Source organism: Microchirus variegatus (genome assembly GCF_963457635.1).
Source record: "Microchirus variegatus genome assembly, chromosome: 14".
NCBI lineage: Eukaryota > Metazoa > Chordata > Actinopteri > Pleuronectiformes > Soleidae > Microchirus > Microchirus variegatus.
Window position 1 is genome coordinate 19,111,430 of NC_139815.1, and position 23,693 is coordinate 19,135,122.

General features: G+C 40.8%; 5 protein-coding genes across 5 annotated transcripts; 4 read left to right on the forward strand and 1 right to left on the reverse strand.

Moving 5' to 3' along the window:
* Positions 1-519: 519 nt before the first annotated feature.
* Positions 520-1,971, reverse strand: sdr42e1 (short chain dehydrogenase/reductase family 42E, member 1; the record flags this gene model as incomplete). Its single annotated transcript, XM_083901118.1, has 2 exons — positions 520-1,618; positions 1,910-1,971. 2 exons carry the CDS (start codon positions 1,969-1,971, stop codon positions 520-522), a joined length of 1,161 nt encoding a protein of 386 aa, XP_083757244.1.
* A 2,105-nt stretch (positions 1,972-4,076) lies between these two features.
* Positions 4,077-4,946, forward strand: LOC310937061 (arylamine N-acetyltransferase, pineal gland isozyme NAT-10-like; the record flags this gene model as incomplete). The annotated part of the gene is made up of 1 exon (XM_083901253.1): positions 4,077-4,946. The coding sequence occupies one exon, from the start codon at positions 4,077-4,079 to the stop codon at positions 4,944-4,946; it is 870 nt and encodes a 289-aa protein (XP_083757379.1).
* Positions 4,947-6,583: 1,637 nt separating this feature from the next.
* On the forward strand, positions 6,584-10,245 carry LOC310936914 (nuclear envelope phosphatase-regulatory subunit 1). The gene is made up of 6 exons (XM_083901075.1): positions 6,584-6,679; positions 8,080-8,151; positions 8,715-8,788; positions 9,174-9,283; positions 9,885-9,939; positions 10,022-10,245. The coding sequence occupies exons 1-6, from the start codon at positions 6,655-6,657 to the stop codon at positions 10,061-10,063; spliced, it is 378 nt and encodes a 125-aa protein (XP_083757201.1). The 5' UTR covers positions 6,584-6,654; the 3' UTR covers positions 10,064-10,245.
* Positions 10,246-10,531: 286 nt separating this feature from the next.
* On the forward strand, positions 10,532-19,155 carry heatr3 (HEAT repeat containing 3). The gene is made up of 15 exons (XM_083900674.1): positions 10,532-10,785; positions 11,633-11,805; positions 12,299-12,386; positions 12,501-12,601; positions 12,856-12,965; positions 13,582-13,722; positions 15,007-15,302; positions 15,510-15,600; positions 15,705-15,859; positions 16,287-16,369; positions 16,448-16,584; positions 17,369-17,457; positions 18,121-18,264; positions 18,340-18,516; positions 18,664-19,155. Exons 1-15 carry the CDS (start codon positions 10,645-10,647, stop codon positions 18,775-18,777), a joined length of 2,040 nt encoding a protein of 679 aa, XP_083756800.1. The 5' UTR covers positions 10,532-10,644; the 3' UTR covers positions 18,778-19,155.
* A 2,383-nt stretch (positions 19,156-21,538) lies between these two features.
* LOC310936505 (E3 ubiquitin-protein ligase TRIM21-like) lies at positions 21,539-23,176 on the forward strand (the record flags this gene model as incomplete). The annotated part of the gene is made up of 1 exon (XM_083900578.1): positions 21,539-23,176. One exon carries the CDS (start codon positions 21,539-21,541, stop codon positions 23,174-23,176), a length of 1,638 nt encoding a protein of 545 aa, XP_083756704.1.
* Between the last annotated feature and the right edge of the window lie 517 nt (positions 23,177-23,693).

Genomic DNA, 23,693 nt, shown 5'->3' on the forward strand with positions numbered 1-23,693 from the left:
ACACCACCATAGTGTAAATACAGGTTACACAATCTTTATCAAATGTCTGTAACACAAACATTCAAGCCAGTCAATCCCACTTTACTTGTAATGTTTTATTGATTACAATTGAGAAAACATAATGTGTTTTTATTACAAAACATTAAAAACAATTGCAGGTGAGGTCATTATCAACTTTGATCCAAGAGCTTGTCTTTCATGAGGTAAGTGTGTTGTGGAAAATAGAAGGCATTGATAAGTAGATATATGTAACCGGACGTGCTTATACGTTGCTTATATCGGCACTCCTGAGGATACAATAACCAGACTTTATACATTTATTGTTCAAATGCTTTGTGTGTTAAGACTAGAACAAGCCAAATTATATCCTTGATGTTCTCTCTGAGACCTTGTGTGCCCTTTGGTCTGAATCACCGGTCAGTGATGACACTTTGCAATGCAGTATTTATGAGCCATTCTTCATACTGCACGTCAGCTGAAAATATCATACTGATGGTTTCCTTGTAGAGCGTAACCTCATCAACTGCCAACAACGGGAAGAAAAGACAGAACCATGGCAACAAAGGCAGCAGCTAACAGGATGTTGAGGAGAAACTGACCAAGGAAAGAGTTGTGCGATTGCTTCCCATGGCCTCTGCACTTGAACCACTGCACCACCTCGTTCAGGTTGTACTCTCGGGGTTCATAACCCAGCTCCACCTTGGCTTTCACCATGCTGAAGTAATGCGTCACGCCCGTCTTATACACCTCTGTGCGAGTGAGCAGCGGCTGGAAATTATAGAAGGGTCCGACGAGGTGGTGAATCATTTCAGTGAGGAAGGCAAAAAAGTAAATGAGAGAGATTGGCAGACGTAGTTTGGGGAAGGGATAGCCCAAGCCCTCAATCAGAGGTCTGAAGAATTCAAAATTATTGACGGGCTTGCCGTCTGAGATGAAGTAGGCCTGGCCGGCAGAGCGCCGCTGCTTCTCCGGGGTCAGAGCCTCTGCAGCCAACTCGTGAGCCAACACGAGGTTGTCCACGTGGACAAACTCGACGAGGCTGCTGGATTCACCATAAACAAACCTAAAGATCCCCCTCTCTATGTACCCAACTATCCTGGGTAGGTGCCTCTGTTCTCCAGGCCCGTAGATTCCTGCTGGACGTAGCGCACAGGTTCTCAGCACCTCGGAGTTGTCCTTTAGAGCTGCGTCATTTGCTTTTAGCACGGCCATCTCAGCCATGGACTTTGTTCTGGAGTAGTGGTCAGGGTGGAGATGGAGAGGTAGATAAGGGAGGCTTTCGTCGCCGTTCTCTATCACTTGTCCTCCAAACACCACATTGAAGGTGCTGGTGTACACCAGCCTGGACACACTGTTCTCGACACAGGCCTTCAGGACGTGATGGGTGCCTTGAACGTTCACCGCCTCTATCAGGTGTCTGTTCAGCTGCTCGCGGCCCGACATGCCATAGGACGCTATGTGGAACACACAATCCACACCCGCCAAGGCTTTCTCCACCTGGTCATAGTCACATATGTCACCTCGCACAAACACAATGTCATCTGGCACTTCTTGGATCGGAGGAACTGTGTCGAACAGAATGACTCGGGCTCCTTTTTTATACAGGGAGCAGGCCAGGCTGCGGGGGAACACAGTTATTGATGAAGGAGTTAAACCACTGGGTGAAAGGAGTCAACCATTTATCTAGAAATCATTATAAATGTGACCAAAATGCATCTCTTCTTTCATGTTGAACCACAGCTCTGTGGTTAACAGAGAATATAAATGCAATACCGCCACCTTGTGTTGGTAAAGCAGTGTGGCAGCACCAGATGACTGACAGGCAGAGACTGGATCACTGTCTGAACATAAAATCTGATGCATGTTCTTTCTTTCTTTCTTTTGAGTCATAATGCAAACTGGTTCTTACCGATGGCCAAAATATCCACTTCCTCCAGTAATCAGAAACGTTTCTCTGGGTTTGTTTTCCATCGCAGGATAATCTGTGGGATTATGAAATAACAGTTACACTATAGATAGATGTGTAGAATAGATGTGTTTGAAGACACAATAGCAGCAAATTGAAATGTGGGAACTCCTAAGGAAGCAAATAATAATAACAGAAATGTGATACAACATAGGTGAGTTCACAAACAGCAGAATTCAGCTGTTAAATGTGTTAAAATGGCATTAGTTCTTATGTGAAACACACTGTATCTTGGCTGTGCACTCGGCTTTCATAGCTCACTTATACTTTCCTTCTTAACATGTATGAAACACGCCACGTTTAAAAAAAAACACTTGCAACACAGTGGCGTGTTCTGACACGCGTGGACGACGTTTAAGATGAATAATGCAAAGCCTGCGAGTCTAAATAATCGTATATATTCACAAAAGGTACCGACCTCAACATAGGATGAGTATAAAGTGAGTAAAATAACCTCAGGTTGTCCAAAAATGTACCGAGGTAGTGATAAAACAACGATACCGGTGTGAACTTCCTCAGTCCGGTGTAGTACGTGCTTTTCGTTACGCAATTTACGCAAACCAAGTTATTTCTTCTTGTTCTGATATAGGGTTTCGGCAGGCTGTACGTAAGATAGCGAAATGCTGCCCCCCGCAGGTCATGGTAGGTATTACCCTATATTATCATATAGTTTAGAATAGATCTATAGTATGGAAACATCTGAGAACTGCTCTCCCAACAGATTCAATGTTCTCCTCTGAACCAACAATTGATGTAAAGGAAAGGTTTTTATTGGTGATGAGAATTAGTTATTTTTGCACACACATCTCATTATTATTACATCAGGGCTTATTTGATTGAAAATGAAAGTTTATTTCACAGCAAAAGCTTGATTCTAACTGAATTGTGAAATGAAATGTATGTATATGTATGTTCATTCCACACTAAAAAAAAAGTTGTCAAATACATATCTGCAGGAAGAAATAGCAGCAGTTTCAAATTACTTCTAAATGCAACGTTAGGCTGTAACAAACCACTCCTTAGGCCAGGGGTCTCAAATTCAGATGACCTGGGGGCCAATGTGCATATATTTTGTGGTCAAGAGGGGGCCCGGCCTAGAAAACAAAAAGTGTGGGAAAAAAAACAACTGTTCACAATATTGCAAGATATCACACATATACTTAATAATACTATTTATGATGCAAAATTAACGTATTAATATCAAAAACATTCATTTTAAATTACATAAATAATAGTGTGGACAACTGTAATTAGAATTCGTACCAGGAGCCATTTGCGGCTCGGCGTATATATAAGCGTTGCCTGTTATAAAAAAAATGATATTATTATATTCTAACACCTTGCTGGCAGCTGTGCCTCAGCTACACAGTTAAGTCGTGGGCCATGTTTTCATTATAACATGATATTAAGTGGGGGGTCGCCAGTTTGAGACCCCTGCCTTAGGCAAAGTACAACTCACAAGAATGCAAATATGTGTAAGCAAATGTAATCCTCTATAGCAAATGCAATCACATTGATCTATTCCTTTTGACATCCATACATATACATATACATATACATAATCAGCTTGGGGGACAGTTGAACACTATCAAGACCACTCATTCAGCCCAGCTCAGGTTCCAGTTTTTCCCTCAATGGGACACTTATTGTCCAGGAATTCCACAATACAACAAGAAGTAAAGCGACGTTGCTTTCACATTTGAAAGTCTAACATCGTGACAAGGCAATTTTTTACTGCTGTTCTGCAACATACCCCATGGATGTATGGTTTACCCTGTCTCTCGTTCTTGTAGGACAGACACGCCCCCGGAGGATGTGGCTTCTCCACCTACTTCCTACCTGATTGAGTTAGATTTTCTCTTGTTTACCGGCTTATTCCAAAGCTCAGTTTTTCTCTCTCTGACACTGAGACTGAGCTGTGGCTACAGAAGGAACACCGTCGCGTCATTGACCTGAGGTAAACGGTTTCTACTCTTAACATTAACATTAACCAGCGTCTGTATTGTCTACTCACAGAGAGAGTCCAACTTTTTACCTAATGCTAACTCTAGCAACTGCAAAACTTTTCTAAGTGACATCTCATGTAATGTTCTGTATTTTCCAGGAAAAAATGAACTTGGAGGAGTACTTTGCAAGGATTGGCTTCACCGGCTCATATGAAAAACTAGACCTTGCAACACTGAAGCAGGTCCACAAGCAGCATGTCATGTCAGTTCCGTTTGAAAACCTCAGCATTCACAGTGGTGAGAGAAACATCATGGACCTAGAGGTCATTTTTAATAAGATAGTGGTCAGTAATCGTGGAGGTTATTGTCTTGAAAACAACCTTTTTTTTGGCTGGGTGCTGAGGGAAATGGGCTACGACACAACAACGCTGAGCTCCAGAGTTTTCAACAACGCCATCAATGACTTTAACGTGCGTGAAACCCATCTCATCCACAGGATTGTCATTGATGGAAAATCTTATATAGCAGATGTAAGCTATGGGGTGTCTTCCCAAATACTGGAGCCTCTGGAGCTCATCTCTGGAGAGGAGCAACACGGGCCAACAGGGATCTTTCGTCTCACCGATGAGGGAGGTGTCTGGATTCTGGAAAAGACCTGTAGAAATAAGGTTGTTAATCCAGAGTTTGCTGAATCGACCTTGATCGACAGGAAGCAAACTAAGAGAATCTTCTGCTTCGACTTGACGCCTCGAGAGGCAGATTATTTCTTTGAGATAAACGACATACTTCAGACAGATCCTAATTCACTGTTCACCAATAAGTCCATCTGCTCTTTGCAAACTCCCACAGGATTCAGAGCCCTCATCGGTTTCACCTACAGTGAGGTCACTTTCAAACCCGAGGAAGGGGTTGATGTCATGGACTTGAGGGAAATACCAGAAAATGAGATCGAGAACATTCTGAGGGAAAAGTTCAACGTGAGGTTGAAGAACAAACTGAAACCTGTAAACAATACAGTGAACTACACACTCTGAAAAACAACACACACAGATAAGGATTCCATTTAATATACAGTGAAATTGAAAGCTGTATTGTCATTGTAGTGAATACAATGAGATTGTGATGCAAAATAGTTGTGCATGTACTGTAGTTATGATGGTTGCGGTTATGGTAAGTGGCGAGGGAATACATTATATCTGTGAGTGTCCTCAGAAGAAGAATGCCGAACAAGAATGTGTACTTGTTCAACTGATTTTTTTAAGCATTTAGCAACTTTTTTTAATCATTAAAATGTGAAGTGACACATTTCCCTGTGGAGTGTCAAAGTCTGAAGAGAATTTTTACAGGCGCTTTAGACACGTCAGTTGTTGAGAGTAGATTTAGACACTTTTATCCACATTTAAGGGAAATATTTATACTCATTTTCTGTGGTCACACTGCACAATGCTGTGATCTGATGTTCTAGCTAAAATTGAATAGTTTGGTTACTTTCTATGTGTATTGCAACACACAGAGTCTGATTTTTATGCTGCAGGGACTTCTTAAACTGTTATATTTTGATTATGAAATAACTAGGTGTTTGTAATAACATCATTACCATATCTTTATTTGCATTGTTATCACATGTTAAAATACCATCTGTGAAAAAGTCCTATTGTATTTTATCAGACCTGTAACCTCTGCAATTTACTGAATAAATCTAATCATCCGATCCAGCATGATGGTGTGTGTGTGTTCTTTTTTATCATGGGAAGTCCTTTTCCAGGCACAATCCACTTTGCTAATTAATTTCCATATATCATAATTATCAATAAACAAATCAATCTAGACTATCACGCTGAATGAAATACATCCGTACCAACAATTCAACTAAATGTGTGAATGCCATAACCGGAGCAAAGTCAAATCAAGCCTTAATTGAAAAGCTAATAGCATAAAACGCCACAATAAATTTGCTAATTAGTTCTAACATTGTTTTAATATCACGTGTGCTATCCATGAACAGTTTCTTTACATTTTTGGACAAAGAAATATGGAACATTTGCGACATCATAGAAAATAAACAGATCCAAACTCTACTAAGGCAGAAAAAACATACAACAAACGACAACAATAACAACTCCATGATCTGTGTTTGAAAAGAATAGGAAGGAGGTCTGACCCTATTGAGCCCTATTATGTTTTTAATCTAACTGTGAAACAATCATTTTCAAGCTTCCTGCTTTGGTTACAATATTCATATTCATATTATTCAAACAAATCAGAGATTAGAAATTAAAAGGGAGATTCAAAGTGCTCCATTATACATTATCATATTATTATATGGTGTTTTTGGACATCCTATTGAACCTATTCAGTGAAATAGATATTCAATGATTCAGAGATTCAGATTGTGGTGGTTTTCTAACATAATTACATCTATTATAATTGTTTTTGTTATGGAAAGTGTACGTTGAAGGATACAGTGGGGACCATAGATATCTATGGTGGGGACAAGGCAGGGTGATTCAGTTCATGTAAGCTTGGTTGACTTCACGCTGTCCTTTAAGAAACAGTCCCCACCTGCACTCCGTTCTCCGACGTCTGCTAATTAGCCGATGTGAAGCAGAGCTCCAGTTTTTTGTTCCGCCCATTTCTCATCTTAGGTCCAATCAGGTTGGAGTTTCTTTCACTGTGCCACAGAGGATTGGTCTGAACGGCCTGTCCATCAGTGGAGAGGAAGTAGTGGGACAGCCAGACAACATGAATTCCCTGGAACAAGCCGAAGGTAACTAACGCTGACAACTAGTTAATTTATCACATTTTAAATGTCCGGTGTTTTGTTTTAAAGTCGTCGCTGCAATAAGCAACACAAATAAATAAAAAACAAACACGATAAAGTGTGAATCCAAAGTTACACGCAACGTTTTGGTAGGTGGTTAGTCTGCTCTCGATACGTTAGCATGTTGGCTAGCTTAAATGAAGCGTTAGCAAACGTTTTGCTCATGTAACGGACACAGTTCATGACTGACCGTAGTGACGGTCAGATGAAGCTTCATGGAGCCCTGAAGCGTCCCAGCCTAATGGTTAACAAAAAGGTTAATTTCTCGAAGCTTCGTGTTCACACAAACCCCCCATTCTGGTCTAAGACTATAGGTAGTTTTATCATTTTGTAATACACTCAAGGTTGTCCTGAAACAGTACAGCCGTGGGAATGACTGTCGAGAATTAGTTAATCCATTTTAATAAATGAATTTCATGCATCATTAACATTCATATGATATGAGTACAATTCATATTATTGTTTAGTGCATTATGTAGGGGTGGGAATCACAGGGTGCCTCACGATTCTGTGATACTGTATTGCAAAACAATCATATGTGATGCATCACTGTTGCAGAGATTTTGAATTTGTCAGGTGAGATGACCAATGATGAAGTCACTGGAGTTGGTGATGAGTTAAGTCGAAAGACTTTCCTGACAATATCTCAGATCCGAGGAGAGCAGAGACCATGCCAAACATTGAAAAATGAGGTGTTAACAGCTAAGCATCCTCTTCGATTCTGCCAGCAATCTTGAGGCAGCTCCTCTCAGGATAAGATGTTGAGACATTCCCAGGAAAGACAACATTGGGTTTCTTATGTTCCCTCTCTCAGCAGATTAACAAATAACAATGAATGACACTCTTTATGAAAAGAAAGGTTACAGAGAGGCTTGAAGTTATCGCTGGTCTACAGTGGATGAGTTGTGGACATGGAATGTGAGAGATATAATTTTAAAGATGGCCGAAGATTAGAGTTTTCCCTCACATCGCAATATCTGTCAAACTAAAGGAAACAAAACGTCTGAAAAGTTATCAGGAAAGGATTTCTCTATTTATTCACAACATGTAGAACAAAGTGCTATGTGTTGTCACTCGCACTAAAAGACACAAACGTTGATACTCGCTTCACAGGTTTCTCAACAGACACTGAATCATTGGCACTGTGTGATCCATTACTAACTGACATTAATCACTTAGTAACTGACATGAGCTGAGACAAACATCAGCCTATAAAGTTTTCACCAAATGATCTCAAAAGTATGACGATTGTATCTCATAGAACTGAGAGGATGTTGCTACATTATAGATTTTAAGATATCAAGTCCAAGTGTAGTGTACATTTAATATGCCCATTTCTGTTTCAGACCTGAAGGCCTTTGAGAGAAGACTGACAGAGTATGTTTCCTGTTTGCAACCTGCAACAGGCAGGTGGAGAAGTAAGTAGTCATCCAGGTCATCACATTAGTCAGTAGCCACTGGACACAGTCCAGTCCTGTGCAGTGAGGAATGCACCAATCTGTACATTTGGAGTAACAATTAAAACAATGCATGGCTCAACTCCGGAGTGTGAACCTGGGGCTCTTCAACTACTATAACTGACCGTCAGTGGCAGTTTCTATCACACCTTGGAGCAGCCCAATGACGTTGTTGTTTTTAGAGTACAGTGGAGTTGCAGTGAGCACTACTCACTTTTTCACAGAGGTTAATGTTTCCACAAACATTCAGTCCAGTTCCAACCTAGGCTACTCAATGTTTTGCATAATTGTTGGTGTTAACTGTTGAACCACGGCAGAGAAGATGTGTGTAAACATTAATTAGTATTTTGGAAGAAATAAAAATTATGATAGTACTTAGAAGGTTTATTTGTTTTAAAGAATTCAAAATCAAAAAAAATCAAAAAAGGTACACAACTTGCAGGTGTGAGTGCAGATAAATGGTTGCTACATGTATCAGTAGGGAACGTGATTTCACAGTGTCAAATTCTTCTGTGATTTTTCAGTGATTCTAATAGTGGTGTCTGTCTGCACGGCTACTGGTGCTTGGAACTGGTTAATAGACCCCGACACACAAAAGGTATGTTGAAGTGTCACTTTTTGCTCAAAGGGAAACTCCTGAATATAACGATAGATTCACATCTGTTTTACCAAGAAATCTCCTTGGAATTGCAGCACAGAGACTTTTAATATTAGATGCAAGGTCCTTCCCAAGGTAGACTAAAGTTCTACATTGAAACACAAGTGTAGAAGTGATCCTCCAAAAACAGGTGTGCTCAGAATAACCAATGGTGTTTTATTACTTTATCCTCCAATTATTCAGCTGTTGATCAATTAATGTATAGCTGTAGGTAGCGAGTGATTGTTTTCTGCCTTAGTATACGTTAATGTGAGTTCTATTGCTTGCCGTAAAATAAAATCCACAAACGAAAACATATTAATATTGATGTCACTCTGTTCCTCAGGTTTCCTTCTTTTCATCGTTGTGGAATCACCCGTTCTTCACGATCAGCTGCATCACTCTCATAGCTCTCTTTTTTGCCGGGATACACAAACGAGTTGTGGCACCGTCGATGTATCCTTTGTAATCCCACGTTGCACATGGGAAGTGAAACGTTTGCATGTTGGAGTGTGACTGAGATTACAAAAATTGCCTACGAAAAGGTTCAGACGTGAATTGTACTGTACGTTTTGAATGCATTTCAAAATGGACTGTTTTCTGTAAATATCGGATGATTTCTTACATTTATTTAAGGAACACATTTCTGGAGTCTGAGCAGCCTGCTCTCTGATGCCTTTTTGAGAAATTCAGTATTCTGCTCTCCCTTGTATTGACTCTCAAGACAATCGTTAGATGTACACGAATTAGATGCAATCTCTATTTTCCTCATCATTTGCATATTAAAGTAATTACACACCCGTAAATCAAAAAGGCTTTGCATCCCATCATGGAGCTTTGGTGCCTGTTTAGGACCCCTCTGGTTGTGAGCCTCTACAGTAGATCATTAATTTTCTAAGAGGTTAAAAAAACATTGTGATGTGTGAATGTGTAATAGATTTTCAGGTTTAGGTTGACACCACACATTCACACAGCTGCTGAACCAAAAGTTTGGACAATGATTGTTGTTGATGTTTTTGCATTTACATGTTGATATCTTTGACCTTTGCCTCTTCAGTATCGCTGCTCGCTGCCGGACAGTCCTAGCAGAGTACAACATGTCCTGTGATGATGTGAGTACTCCTGTGTCATTTATTACTGTTTGTGCATTATTAACACAAATGATTAAAGTGTATATTTGTGTCTTTTTTACAGACGGGGAAACTTATTCTGAAACCCAGGCCGAACATCCAGTAGCCAGTGGCTTGTGTGGGCTGTTCAGACACTGTTCCTGGTCTTTGTTGATTGCTCGCTGACGTGCATCTACTTGGGCAGTCAGATGTAGCAGTCATGATGGGAATGCATTTGCAGGACTGAAGAAAATGAGTGATCAGGGTTTTTAACAGTGTTGCCATGTTGACCATCGATGCTGCTGATTTACTCACATTTTATCCCGTCGGTGTGAGTTCACATGTGTTTATTTCTGTTTATGAAATTAAGCATGTATTTTATCTAAATGTTTCTATTTTTTAAAATTATTGACCTAATAAATTTTTCCAGATGTGTACATGTCTCGGTTTATCATTCATGTGTCGCATGTTCATGCAAATGTGTGTGGCTTTAAATTGTACTTTGTTGCTGACTGTTGCGTTGTGGTTTTGCGACAACCGCTCTACTTTCTGTCAGCAACGTCGCTTTACGGCAAGGAACAATCTTCCACATGGCCTCGTCCAGTCAGGCTTTGGTCTGAGTGTGTGTTTGAGGTTTTGTCACTAAAATCTGAATGATCGAGAGAGATAAGCGGACGTTGCGATCACAGGTCACACCTAAATAAAGTTATGGGCAAAAGTAGAACCACGAAATTTAAACGTCCGAAGTTTGACGCGGTCGGTTTGCCGGTGAACGCTGTGAAAGAAGCGGACGCTGTGGAGGAAGAACACGGGGACGATGACTCCCCTGCTGCGGAGTTACTGGAGAAAGTAAGTAGGAACATTGTTAAGTATAGCTGACTGATTTACTGATATCTATGTGTGTTATGTTATTGCCTCGCGTTAGTGTCGTTTATTCAAACGCAAACCTGTTTACTTGTCAGTTTTGAGACATACAAGTGCACAAATGACAGGTGATGGGGGGGTGACAGTAGTCGCCTGAGACGCTACTATACGATTATTATCACGATATTTAAGTCACAATACGATATTATCATGATATTGTGATAGAATGAGAATTTGCGAAATCAACAGCTTTCGTGAGAGTGAGCACTTGGTGCCATCTAGTGGACTGAAACGTCAATTGTTATTTTTTTCTTATTATTTCTTATTATATATTATGTTCTAAAAAGTCAATACGTGGTATGGGGGCGGGGGTCGATACAGTGAAATATCGAGATATTTTGCATGCTGATATATCTCAGGTTTTTTTCACCTACAACTTTTTAGCTGATTACAGATAAACACACTTTTTGTGTATTAGCACTAAAAAACAAAACGATGAACGTTTCAGTCCACTAGATGGTGCCTAGAGCTGCTGTGTGAGTGTATCACAATATTTGATTTCACTCGGTATATCGCAATATTGTGATAATATCACAATTAAATATGGGGAGACTATCGTGTTGATGGTGATTCCCACACCTAATATTTGGTGTTTGAAAAGCAATACAATATCACCATGCAACATCCTGTATAGGGGATTTTTTTGTCATCAAAATATGTTATGTCATTATACATTTGTTATCAAAATAGTTGACGATTAATTTAGTATTCGATTAATAATCGATTAATTGAGCAATTGTTATTAAAAGTACTATACTATATTTCTCTACAGTTGCAGAGTCCGAGTGCAGATGTGCGAGAGTTTGCATGTGCCGGTATCTCGCGGGTGGTGCAGCAGAGCCAGACCATCCCTGGTTTCCTGCAGAGGGGTGCAGTGAGGCGTCTGGGGCCCATGATGCTGGACAGCAGCTTGGCTGTCAGAGAAACGGCCACAGGAGCGCTCAGGTGAGTCAGTCGTGAGAGGTGTGAGGCTGTTGCTGTTTGAATCACAATTCTAGAATCCATCGTTTGGTCCACAGAATGACAGAGAATGTGGAAAAATGTTGATCACTGTTTTTCAAACCTGGTAATTATGATGTTCTCCAATGTCTTGTTTTGTCCACGAACCAAAATGATTCTTACTAGTGTTGTGACGCAGATGTATTTTCTCATGTTTTTTCAATGGGGAGCACCATGCTATAATAGAAGGTGTGGATGTAGGGAGAAAGAAATTCTACTTTCTGGGCATGATTTCCTGGGTTTGCTCCTATTGTTTCGTGATGTTCAGGTTTACATTCGATTGTTTGTGTGTTTACTCATGTGGAAACAAACCCGATGACATTTCTGCATGTATTGTGCGTTGCCTGTTAACTCTTGTTGAATTTTTGTACCTCCTAAACACAACATCTCTTGACAGCGAGTCTCCTCCGACTGAATGACGAGTGTGTCTCCCTGACAGGAACCTGAGTGCATGTGGAGGTCAGGAGGTGTGCGAGGACATGGTGAAGGACGACATCATGACTCCTCTGATGGCACTGCTCAGAGAGGTGAGAATTCACCACTGCGCGTCCCTCACTCTAGCACTTGACAATCTCCAAACAGTTTGACAAAGGGTTGACCTGTTGAAATGTAAATATGTGAATATGTTATGTTCTCTTCAGTGCTGTGCTGGTTTTGAGAGCGCTGTTGTGCAGATGAAAGACCAGAAGAATCCAGTGGAGGAGGTAGCTAATGAAGCAATGAACTTACTCTGGAATCTATGGTAAGACTCAAGCCTGTGTTTTAACATTTTATTTTATAAGCCAGTTACACCCATACCACTCACTAGTATGGTGCTATTGTGCTTATAGGGGGTCAAGTACTGTTCCCTGACACTTTTCATAGACCGTCCAGAAAACCACAAGCCTGCCTTTTGTATTTTGGTTCTTGCATATGTTAACCGATTGTCATTAATGACCCAGATTCATAGCCTTTCTTACATCTACATCATGTAATTTTCTGTATTTTCCTGCTCAGTGAATGCAGCAGCCAGGCGTTGTCTGTGTTCAACAAAGCGGGTCTTCTGGACCTGGTCGTCCAATGTCTGGAGAGACATCCACACAATATGGAACTGGCCATATCTGCAGGTAAGACAAATTAGCACACAGTGATGATTGATTTTTATCTTAATATATATACATTTATGAAGGTATGTTATGGTGCCTTCATGCAGTTTTGAGATTTAGATTTCAGCTAAACTCAAAACACTGTGCACGACCAAAATAAACTACTGCGTAAGTCTCTTTATGGCTGGGTTTTACTGCATTCTACATATGTGGGGGGACACTTTGCACATTCCACTGGGTGTCTGTTCATACTTGGAAATCTGTTTGTATTATTTTTTGTTGCATTGCATGTTGTTGTGTTCTTTGAGCACATGAATAATACATGTGTGGGTACTGCAAGATATTGACTTCCTCGTCTTTTGACCAAAACAAGAGTGCACTGCCAACTGGGGTTAGGATTGAAGATGTCTGTCCATCAGTTTGAAGATTTGAAGAAGGTTCTTTTTGAAAACAGTCCCCACCTGTGTGTATTTGGTTATTCAAATAATTTAAATTTCAATCATTAACAGACATCCATTGCTGAAATGAAAGCTGTATCAACTTGGATACTGATTCAAAAGATATTTACATACAAATTGCAGGAAAAATGTGTACAATTTTTAATGAAATAAATAGACATCTCTTTGTCTTCCACCAGCCCACTGTTTGCACACTGTGACCGAGGACAACCCCGAGCTGCTGTGCAGCGTCAACAGCGCTGTGCTCGGCACCCTGGAGACCCTGCTGCTGTCATCTCAACCCAACATGGCACACACTCTGCTCAGGACTCTGGCTGCAGGTAGAATTTGTCTCCTTGTCGTGTCTTTGTTTTATTTATAATTGTTCAATACTGTAACGTTTTATGCGAGTCATGTTTGGACAGAAATTGTATACTAGTATGAAGAATCAACATAGCAATTGATATATTGAGTGTGATGTTACTACAGGGTGTCCGCTGGTTCTTAAAAAGTATTAAAAATTGATTTGGGGAAAATTAAGGCCCTTTACAAAAAAAGTATTAAAAAATCTTAACCTCTTCTTCCTTGACCCTCTTTTTGGAGTCCCTGCTTGCCAAACTAAATAGAGTAAATCTCTGCAGTTACAAGCTCTACGTGGATATCAAAATAAAGATAACACTTGTGAGATTCCACCAGAGGTGTAAGTTTCACTGTAGATGCCCCTGTGTCAGAGTAAATGTACATGGAACAAACACAGCATTTTCTTCTGTATTGCATTTTAAAGCAAATGTCCCCTTTAAAATATGCAGTAGGAGCTTAAAAACAAATGGAGGTCATGTAACGTAACATGTGGACACGAGCTGTGCAAAGTCTGATGCTGCTGAAGTGAAGCAGAATAAAATGACAGAGGGTTTAGTAAAGAGATGTCTAGGGGTTCTCTCGTTTGGCACCATGTGTGCCATTTGAGATTTCTTAGGTACCAAATTATTAAACCCATTTGATTTTGGTCTAAAAATAACTTGTTTAAAAAAATTGTAAAAAAAAGTATGATAACTCTCTGTAAATCAAGCAACTCTGTGACTGATAAAAATGGTACCGCTGGAATCTGTGCATTCTCCGCTGTCCAGTCGACACACATTATTTTTGTTTACATAATCACGCTGACGCTCCGGTGCCGCTTTTCAATGTGTGCGCTGTAACGTTTTTTTTTCGCTCCTGCTGGTTTGATCCATTGATGTTTTAACTGTGTTTTGTGAACATAAGGATGGTTTATATGAGCTTTTAGCTGAGTTTCTGACCTTTCTGTGTTTGTTAAAGGAATCATTTTAATGAATTTTTGAAATTCAGGAAATGATCCATTTGCCCTGATGTGCTTTGACAGTGAGCTGACTTTCTTCTCAAAAACAAAAAGTATCTCGGAATGACTTGAAATCTACCATCATAATAGTTGGCATCACCCTGAAGAAGGATCTGTTGAAAATATTTGCAAACCTCTAAAGGAATAATTTTAATAATTTTTTTGACATGGCCTTGAGAAAGGCCATGTCAAAACTTCAGGATTCCTGCATATACCCTGTGCAAATAAACAAAAATAACATCCTCCGCCTGTTCACTGCGTCACTCAGGGACCCTGTGGAACTTGAAGGGTAACCTGCCTGCTGCTCGTCAGGCCCAGGCTCTTAACGCCGTGGTGGCCACCTTGTCACAGTGCCTGGGCCTTGACGCCTGCACACTCATCCTTGAACTGAGGCAAGCCGAAGAGGTTCGTCACAGAAACGAGCCGGCTACGGCAGACGGAGATGACCAAGCTGCTGGGGAACTCGCTGTGGAGGAGATGAACGAGGAGGAAGAGGAGGCGGCACCTAAACAGAGGAATGGAAAAGCAGCAAAGGGTGATAAAGATTTCTCCGACCTCCTGCCTGTAAGTAGTACTGAGAGTTCACTGCTGTACGTACATTGCTGGTCCTTGTTACCTGTACACTAAACCCAGTGCTGTATCTTTAAAATGTCTTAAAATCCAACATTTTTGTTGAGTCGTCCTGGAGCACTGGACTGGGCAGACATACTATTGTTACATACCATTGTTTTGGTCAGATATTAACTACCATGGCGTCTTGTTGTTGTCCAGAGTTGCAGGGAGGAGCTGAGGAAGGCTACAGCCTTGTTGACGGCCCAGCAGACGTCCTTAGAGATCATCGTCAACATGTGCTGCTCTGACGGTGAGTGGTCTCAGCTACCACCTATTATCAGAAATGAATCTAGAAACAAATTCAATGAGTTCTTCTGTGTGTGTGTGTGTGTGTGTGTGTGTGTGTCTGTGAAGACCCGTCCGATGACGAGTGGGAAGAGGAGTCGAGCAGCGACGAAAGCGACGTGTGCCCAGACGGCCTTCATGAAGGAGAGTCCAGTCTGATGTCGCCATTGTGTTTGTCAGCTGAGGTTCACGGAGCCCTAATCAACCACAGCGTCCCTGAAAAGGTAAACGCCACGCAGCGAACACCCTCACACCACAGCGTCTGCCTCAATAAAGCATGTGGATGTGCTTGTGTGTCACTGTCATTTGATTTTACTGACGATTTTAATCATAAAATCATTTTGGTATTTCTACCAGCTTGATGAACAGAAACATCTTAAAGTAGCACTTAATTATTTTACCAAAGTTTTGTTATCTGCAATCCATGGTTTTAAAGAGGCTACATTCATTTTTGCCCAGCGTTTTATTTGATATTTTTACAGCACTAGCTCAGTTAACACTCAAAAATGGAAAAAAAAGGTTAAATGGAAAAACATAAAATTTCTGTTTCTGTTTTATCTGATTTTATCTACAGGATAGATAAAATGACAGAACTAGTGCTGGTAGCGTTAGCGGCCTCAACGTCATCTTTTCTCACTCTCTTGATTTCAGGTCCTCAAAAAAACAGAGTTCCCCAGAAAGGAGGCCACAGATGTGTGCCATCAGAGTCCATCTTGGAGAGGCCTGATAAAAAAGTAATCTAAATATTCACCCTCACCTCTCTGATAATGATCATGTGTTTGAGACTGAGACTATAAACTGTGTTGCTTTAGGATGCGGCGCGTACAGTCCCGGGCTCTGACATGCCTCCACAGCCTCCTCTCCACCATGGATGCAGAGTCTCTGGGAGGAGAAGCAGCCCTGCAGGGGGCGGCACAGCACCTGTCCACCCTGGTTTTTGGAGCAGCAGGTCAGCTCACACTCATTTTTACTCTTTGGCTTTCGACCCAGTATGAATGTTGGTTTTTGTCTTTTTTTATAGTTTTATTGTATGTTTGTTTGTGTTGTATTTATATTTTCTACAGTATTTTATTGTTTGTTCTTGGGTCTATTAGGTCACACGTTTGTATGTTTGAATTATTTATCTCTGATGTACAGCATGTTTTTAAAGTGCTTTATAAATGAAAATGGATTGGATTGGACTTATGGCACCTTTCCACTATTCACTATTGGTGGCTTGACTCTTACTCAGTTTAGTATCATGAATGTAATGATACCTCCTCAAAGTGGACAGTGTTGCCATAGCACGGCTGCTCAAAACTGCTGTGACGTTGTTTTATGCACGAAGCAAACGCGTAAACTCTGTGTTTTCGGTGTAATTGCATCATTAGAATCAGTTAATTATAAAGATTACATCACTACTTCCTGCACGACCGGCACACAGACTCCGGCTGAACCGATCTACAGTTTGGCATTGTTCGCTTTGATTCCGTGTGATCAACGGTCGGCAGTCTGTTGACGTCACATTTTAGTAGAGCGGCCAGCTCTAGGCCAGAGCAGGTACTAAAGAGGTACCAGGTTCTATCCCTAATAAAAAAACAAACAAGTTGAGCAGACAGATATGGTCAGAGGAGTGACTGTCATGTTTAAGTCTTAGTAGACAGATGGTTGCATTTGTAGAAAACAGTATAGCGTGTACATTATTGGGTCATCTAATACATTGGATCACATTTTTGTTTTGTTTTTTTCCTCAGAGATATCCAAAGATGAGGAGTTCCTTGAGGCCGTCATCAGTGCCATGCGATCGCTTTTACAGATGATTGTCTCTAAAAATATCCCTCAGGTACAAAATACACTCACGCTTTTTTTTCATTTCAGGGTTCCTACACAGAATGGAATTTAATTAGATTAATTTCCAGTTCTGGATAAGTATGGAAAAAAGGGAAAGAGTATGGAAAGATGTTTGTGTTGTTTCCAGACTATTTTTTAAAATAAAATATATTAATATATACAAATCAAAACAAGTTACTAACGCAATCTAATCGAGCTGGCTGTAGAATAGTGTCGGGTTACTAGGATTGCCATTCTCCGTGCGACTGCTGTTCTCATTTATTTATTTTTTTTCCATAAGTGTTGGTGAGCCAGCCACCTTTTTGTCTGCAGCGACAGTTTCACGGTTTTCTGAGGTTTTTTTTTCCAAAATAATGGGAAAATAAAGCTGGTTGCAAACTATGCTTGAAAAAAATCCTCTGGGAAGTCTGAAAAATGTTTAAATGGAAAATGTGTAGTAATTGGAATTGGAGTTGCATTATGGGTAGAACTCATAAGATTAAACCACTGGGTTTGTATGGTATTGTGTTGAGTTGTGCTTCTCTCAAGAGGGATTAAAAAAAAAAAAAAAAGAAGTCCAGCTGAGGTTGAGATTAATTAATAGTACCCAGTGTTAAATAATCCAAAACATGCCATAACTTTCTGTAACTCGAGCTTTGTCTTTGTTTTTCTTCAGTGTATGACGCCCCAGCAGCTGATGAGCCTGAGCGAAGCAGCCACTCGCTGTGACGTGGTCAGTGTGAGGGTCAACGCTGTCGCCATCCTGGGCATCACTGGCAGCAATTTAGCCAAGGAGAAAGGCAACGTTGAAACCCTTCAGGTATAATCTTCTCTCTCTTTTTCTCTTTACGTGGGGACTATTTCTTCCTTCCTCTCACGTACTCTGCTCCCGCAGATGATTGGAAATGCCTTACTTCAAGTTGCCACGAGGGACTCCGACCTCGTCGTGAACGGAGAAGCCCTCGACGCCCTGTTTGACGTTTTCGCGGATGGCGACGAGGCGGAGACAGCTGCTGCAAACATTCAGTTACTACCTGCACTTAAAGCACTTCAACCTGTCTTTAAGGCCAAGGTACCAGTGATTAATTTTACTGACTGTTTCCAGGCTGTTTAATATTTTTCGCTTTAGTCACATTTATAAATGTTTTATGAACATAACCTAGGATGATTCTCCAAATGTATAATTATTAAACTAAAAGCATGGTCTTGTTTTCCCTAGATCCGTAAAGAGGGCAGAGGGAAGTACAATCCTCAGCAGCTGTGCGTGTTGGACAACATCAAAGTCAACCTGAGAAGATTCATTGGTTATCTGGAAAAGTTGGTGAAAAAATGAGAGCTTTTCATCCATTCATGTACTGCTTTGATACGTCACTTCATGCTCGCAGTAGCATTTGAACCAGAAAAATGGTTGTGAAACCAAATGGTATTTATTTTGTTTGGAGTAAACCAAATGCCAGTGCTTGGTTTCAATGTTTATATTCTTTAAATGAAAATTTACTTTTGTGAAAAGTTCTTTTTGTTAAGACCGAAGAGTGAACTCTAATCATGACTTACTGTTTTCATGTTCTCCGTAACGTTTGAATAGAGATGTGGGGAGCTGAGCTGATGGCATGTTTTGACAATGGTATCCTTATTATTTTAGCCCCCCATATTTCTACTGTGGGATTAACATGTGATGTTTTGCCTTTACAGCGGAACTGAGTGCTATTGGTATCAGCTAAACGACAATATGTAAAGAGTTTGCTTCATGGAATCATTTGTTTTGTTGAATAAATAGTTTAAACACAATAACTGTCAGTATTAAATCATTTGAATTTTTAGCCTTTTGAAAATAAGCACATACTCTCTACCTCTGTGTCACACTAGCTGGGTGTTAATCGAGGGTCTAGGTCCTCCTAAGCGTGGATTTGTTGTCTAGGTGTAGTCAAAAATGTGTCTCAAAAATGTGTCTCGCCACCGTGTCGTGAATTGTCACATGAATCGGCAGAAGTCCCAGAAGTCTTGGCGTGCCAGTGGCAGAGCAATTTTTTACCCTCCCCCAATACAAATTTAAAAGAAAAAACTCTAAAAAAGAAAAAATAATAATATAAATAGAACATGTCATTTTGAAGCTTTTGTTTAATTATTATAACAGGGACTTACTGTGGAATTTCAACTCTTCATATTATTTAAACTTCATCAATTTGTCGTTACACTTCATGGCAAAAAAAATTATCTGCTGTGAATATTTAATATTTAAAGTTGGTTTTCTTGCATATATGATTTTCTTGTTAAACTACTGTTGTAGAGATGGTGTTTTATCTCTGAACGAGTTCTATCTGTTGTTTAAATCAGAAATCTGTGCACAGATGAATTAGAGTTTAAATCATATTCCAGGTTAGGAACATTTAACCCTTTTAAAGTACCTATCTGTCATGCTCATATTTATATATATATATATATATTTTGGAAATTGTGTTTTTTTAATTTTAATTGAAGGATGTCAACTCTTCAGCTTTGACAACTTTTCAATATAGTTCTAATAACAAATGTATAGATGTACTTTTAAATCCTAGTTTCTAGTGTTCCACTGTACCAGTATTCATTCATTCATTCATTCATTCATTCATTCATTCATTCATTCATTCATTCATTGTCTACCCCTTCATCCTCCACATGAGGATCACTGGAGCCATTCTCAGCTGACACAGCATCATCCCTCTATTAATTCTATCAATTAAAGACTCATTATCTCGGAAAAAAACATCAAAATATAGCTTAGATTCCTTTGATGTAATGATCATCAGAGTCATGTACTTTAATTCCTTTGATGAAACCAACATCATCAGAGTCAGTTGTGTTTGCTTTCCACCTACACTAGTCACAGACAGTAAGTGATGTTTAAGAGCTGTACAGTTATATGGGCGTAGACATATGGACACAATCAGCAAAGCACCAAGAACTGTCTGAGCCGCTGTAAAAGGTATGGAATATAAATGCTTAAACATTCAATACTCTTTTCAAATTATGTCATTTTTAAGAGTAGACTGTGTGTAAAACAGTGCTCCACTTCACACGTTATATCTTAAAAATAGTGTTTGATGAAAAACTGGAAATGATTGCAAATAAGAAGTGAAGAATTTAGGAGTGAAAACTGAAAACGGTGTCTCTCCCGTGTTCCTTTCAGGCTGTTTTTTTTTTTTTTTGCTGCCTTTCGAGTTATAGTTATCACAGCTCTTCCTCAAACACTATAACTATATAAAAACCCATGTTGTGCTTTGCCTGTTCACTTGTGAGTATCCGCACCTGCCTTAGCAAGGTAACAATACTAAGGCACTTGTCCTAGAGATGTCCCCAAAAATGACCTCGAAGCAAAAATATGCAGAAAAGCTCTGCCACTTTATTTAAAATTCCTTAAAGGTGCCATATGTAAGAATGTGGCCAAAAACACTTACTACATCCAAATTCAAAATACCGAGGTCTTTTAGGTTTCGTTTTCTGACGTAACTGGCAACCCGTGGTTGCTGGGCAGCTGAGACTCTACCAACTGCAATGATTGGTAGACGGCTGTAGGTGGCGCCACAGATTGTTGGTGAGTTCAGTTTGTTATACGAACATTCCGGAGTCTCTGTGACATTTGCTTTAGATGTATTACATAATGCACCTTTAATTGTAATATATTGCTAGAAAACATCTAAAGAAATCAACCCTGGCCCTTTTTTCCCCCTCTATTCTAATTGTACTGAGACTCATTCCATCTTCTCTTCACAGTGTAACTTGATCTGAGTTCAGTGGCAAATCCGGTCAGTCCTGCCGATCAACTCCAGGGACTTAAGAAGTGGACATTATAATGACAAACCTTCAGAAGAGGAGGTAAGAGGAGGTGGGGCCACACTGAAAAGAGAAGCCACATCCCCCGACGACAGTTGGGCTGCAGCCAGAGCAAGACATTGTTCCTGAGGTGAACAATTGGGAGAAAACACAGCAGAACAGTCCTTTATATAAACTGGTGAGTACATATTTCTTGGTTCTTCTAAATTCTATATTTATTATAATATTTCTTATCCACTGTGTTGACATTGATCCTGATCTGTCCCTCTGTCAGTGTGTTCAACATGCCACTTGCTGCCCATCAGCTGTCTGAGGCGCAGTTTCTGTGCTCCATCTGCCTGGACGTGTTCTCCTGTCCCGTCACCATACCGTGTGGACACAACTTCTGCAGAAGCTGTATCACCACGAACTGGAGGATCAGCAGGAAAATCCAGTGTCCCCTGTGCAAGAAGCTCTTCGACACGGGCGTCGAGCTGCACGTCAACAGCTTCATAGCTGAGATGGTCGCTCAGTGGAGACAGTCGAGCGCGAGGGAAGCCTCGGGAGTTGCTGAGGGAGACGAGGTCCTCTGCGACGTCTGCACCGGGGCCAAATTAAAGGCTCTCAAGTCCTGCCTGGTGTGTCTGGCTTCTTACTGCGAGAGCCACCTGGAGCGACATCACAGAGTGTTAAAGAAGCACAAGCTTATTGACCCTCTCACTAACCTGGAGGGCAGAATGTGTACAAAACATGAGGAATTCATGGAGCTGTTCTGCAAGACTGACCAGACCAGCGTGTGTCAGTTTTGCAAGGAGACAGACCATCAGTCACATGACGTGCTACCCCTGGAAGTGGCGTACAAAGGGAAGAAGACAGAGCTGGGCAAGACGGACGTTGTGTTTCAGCACATGATCCAGAAGAGACAGCTGAAGGTGCAGGAGATGGAGCAGGTGGCAATGCTCACCCAGGCAGCAGCAAACAAAGAATCGGCAGATGGTTTGCATGTCTTCGCTCTGCTGAAGCAGCTGGTGGAGACGGGCCTGGACGAGCTCATTGCGCACATTGAAGAGAAAGCGGAAATGTCAAAAAAAGGTGCTCAGGTCTTTATTAAAGAGATGAATGTGGAGGTCAATCAGCTGATAAAGAGAAACTATGACGTTAGGCTGCTCTCGCTCTCTGGCGACCACCACTACCTGCTCCAGAACTTCTCATCCCTGAACGCCGTCCCGCCCACTAAGGACTGGGAAAATGTCAGCCTCCATCAGCCAGCATTTGAGGGAACAGTGGCCAGAGCTGTAGCCAGCCTCAGGGAGACGCTCAACAACGAGACAATGAAGCTGCTGCAGGCCGAACTGGAAAGGGTGCGGCGGTATGCAGTGGATGTGGCGTTAGACCCTGACACGGCACATCCCAAACTGATCTTGTCTGATGATGGGAAACAAGTGAGTCACAGTGACGCAGAGAAGAATCTTCCCAACAATCCAGAAAGATTTTCATACTGTGTTATGGTCATGGGGAAGCAGAGCTTCTCCTCTGGTAGATTCTACTATGAGGTTGAGGTTAATGGGAAACCTAAGTGGGACTTAGGAGTGGCCAGTGAGTCCGCAAACAGAAAGGGAAAAGTGGTCTCGTGCCCGCAGCACGGCTACTGGACTCTGCAGTTGAGGAATAGTAAAGAGTACATAGCTCTTGCTGATCCAGACGCCGTGATCCCCCTGAAACTGCAGCCTCAGAAAGTGGGCGTGTTTGTGGATTACGAGGACGGCCTGGTTTCCTTTTATGATGTCGATGCTGCGCAATTGATCTACTCTTTCACCGGCTGCTCATTCACCGACAAACTCCAACCGTTCTTTAGTCCATGTCTCAGTGACGGCGGAGAAAACTCTGCCCCTCTCAGGATCTCTGATATTCAGAGATCTACTTTAAATGAGTGTGTGATGTAAAAGTGAACATCAGTATTCCCGTTGGCTTGATCAAATTTACATTTAGTCAAAATGACTTGTCTTACTTATTACTTGTATGTGTTTGGGTTATTTATTTGTTTTTCGATCTTTGTTAGTTAAATATGAATTTTTAAACTTTTTAACTTAAAGGTGCATTATATAATAAATCTAAAGATAAATAAAATCCTCCTAATATGTCACAGATGCTCAGGTAATATCCATATAATATGCTAGACTCACCAATAACAACAGTACAGACAACATATTCACATTAATATATATATTTAAAATCATGTTTATGTTTTCAAATTATGTTTTGGCATGTGGCGCCACCTACCGCCATCTACCAATCACTGCAATCACTAGAGTCTCAGCTGCCGAACAACCACGAGTTACCAGTTACGTCTGCGCTACAATGGCGGAGAAAACGAAACCTAAAAGACTTCGGTGTTTTGAATTTGAGTGTAGTAACCGTTTTTGGCCACACTCTTACATATGGCGCCTTTAAGTGACAGTA

Coding starts and splice junctions, on each gene's coding strand:
- heatr3 (XM_083900674.1), top strand. CDS start 10,645: ATGGGCAAAAGTAGAACCACGAAATTTAAACGTCCGAAGTTTGACGCG. Junction 12,602..12,855: donor AACTTACTCTGGAATCTATG/GTAAGACTCAAG, acceptor TTTCCTGCTCAG/TGAATGCAGCAGCCAGGCGT. Junction 18,517..18,663: donor AACCTGTCTTTAAGGCCAAG/GTACCAGTGATT, acceptor TGTTTTCCCTAG/ATCCGTAAAGAGGGCAGAGG.
- LOC310936914 (XM_083901075.1), top strand. CDS start 6,655: ATGAATTCCCTGGAACAAGCCGAAG. Junction 8,152..8,714: donor TGCAACAGGCAGGTGGAGAA/GTAAGTAGTCAT, acceptor GTGATTTTTCAG/TGATTCTAATAGTGGTGTCT. Junction 9,940..10,021: donor ACAACATGTCCTGTGATGAT/GTGAGTACTCCT, acceptor TCTTTTTTACAG/ACGGGGAAACTTATTCTGAA.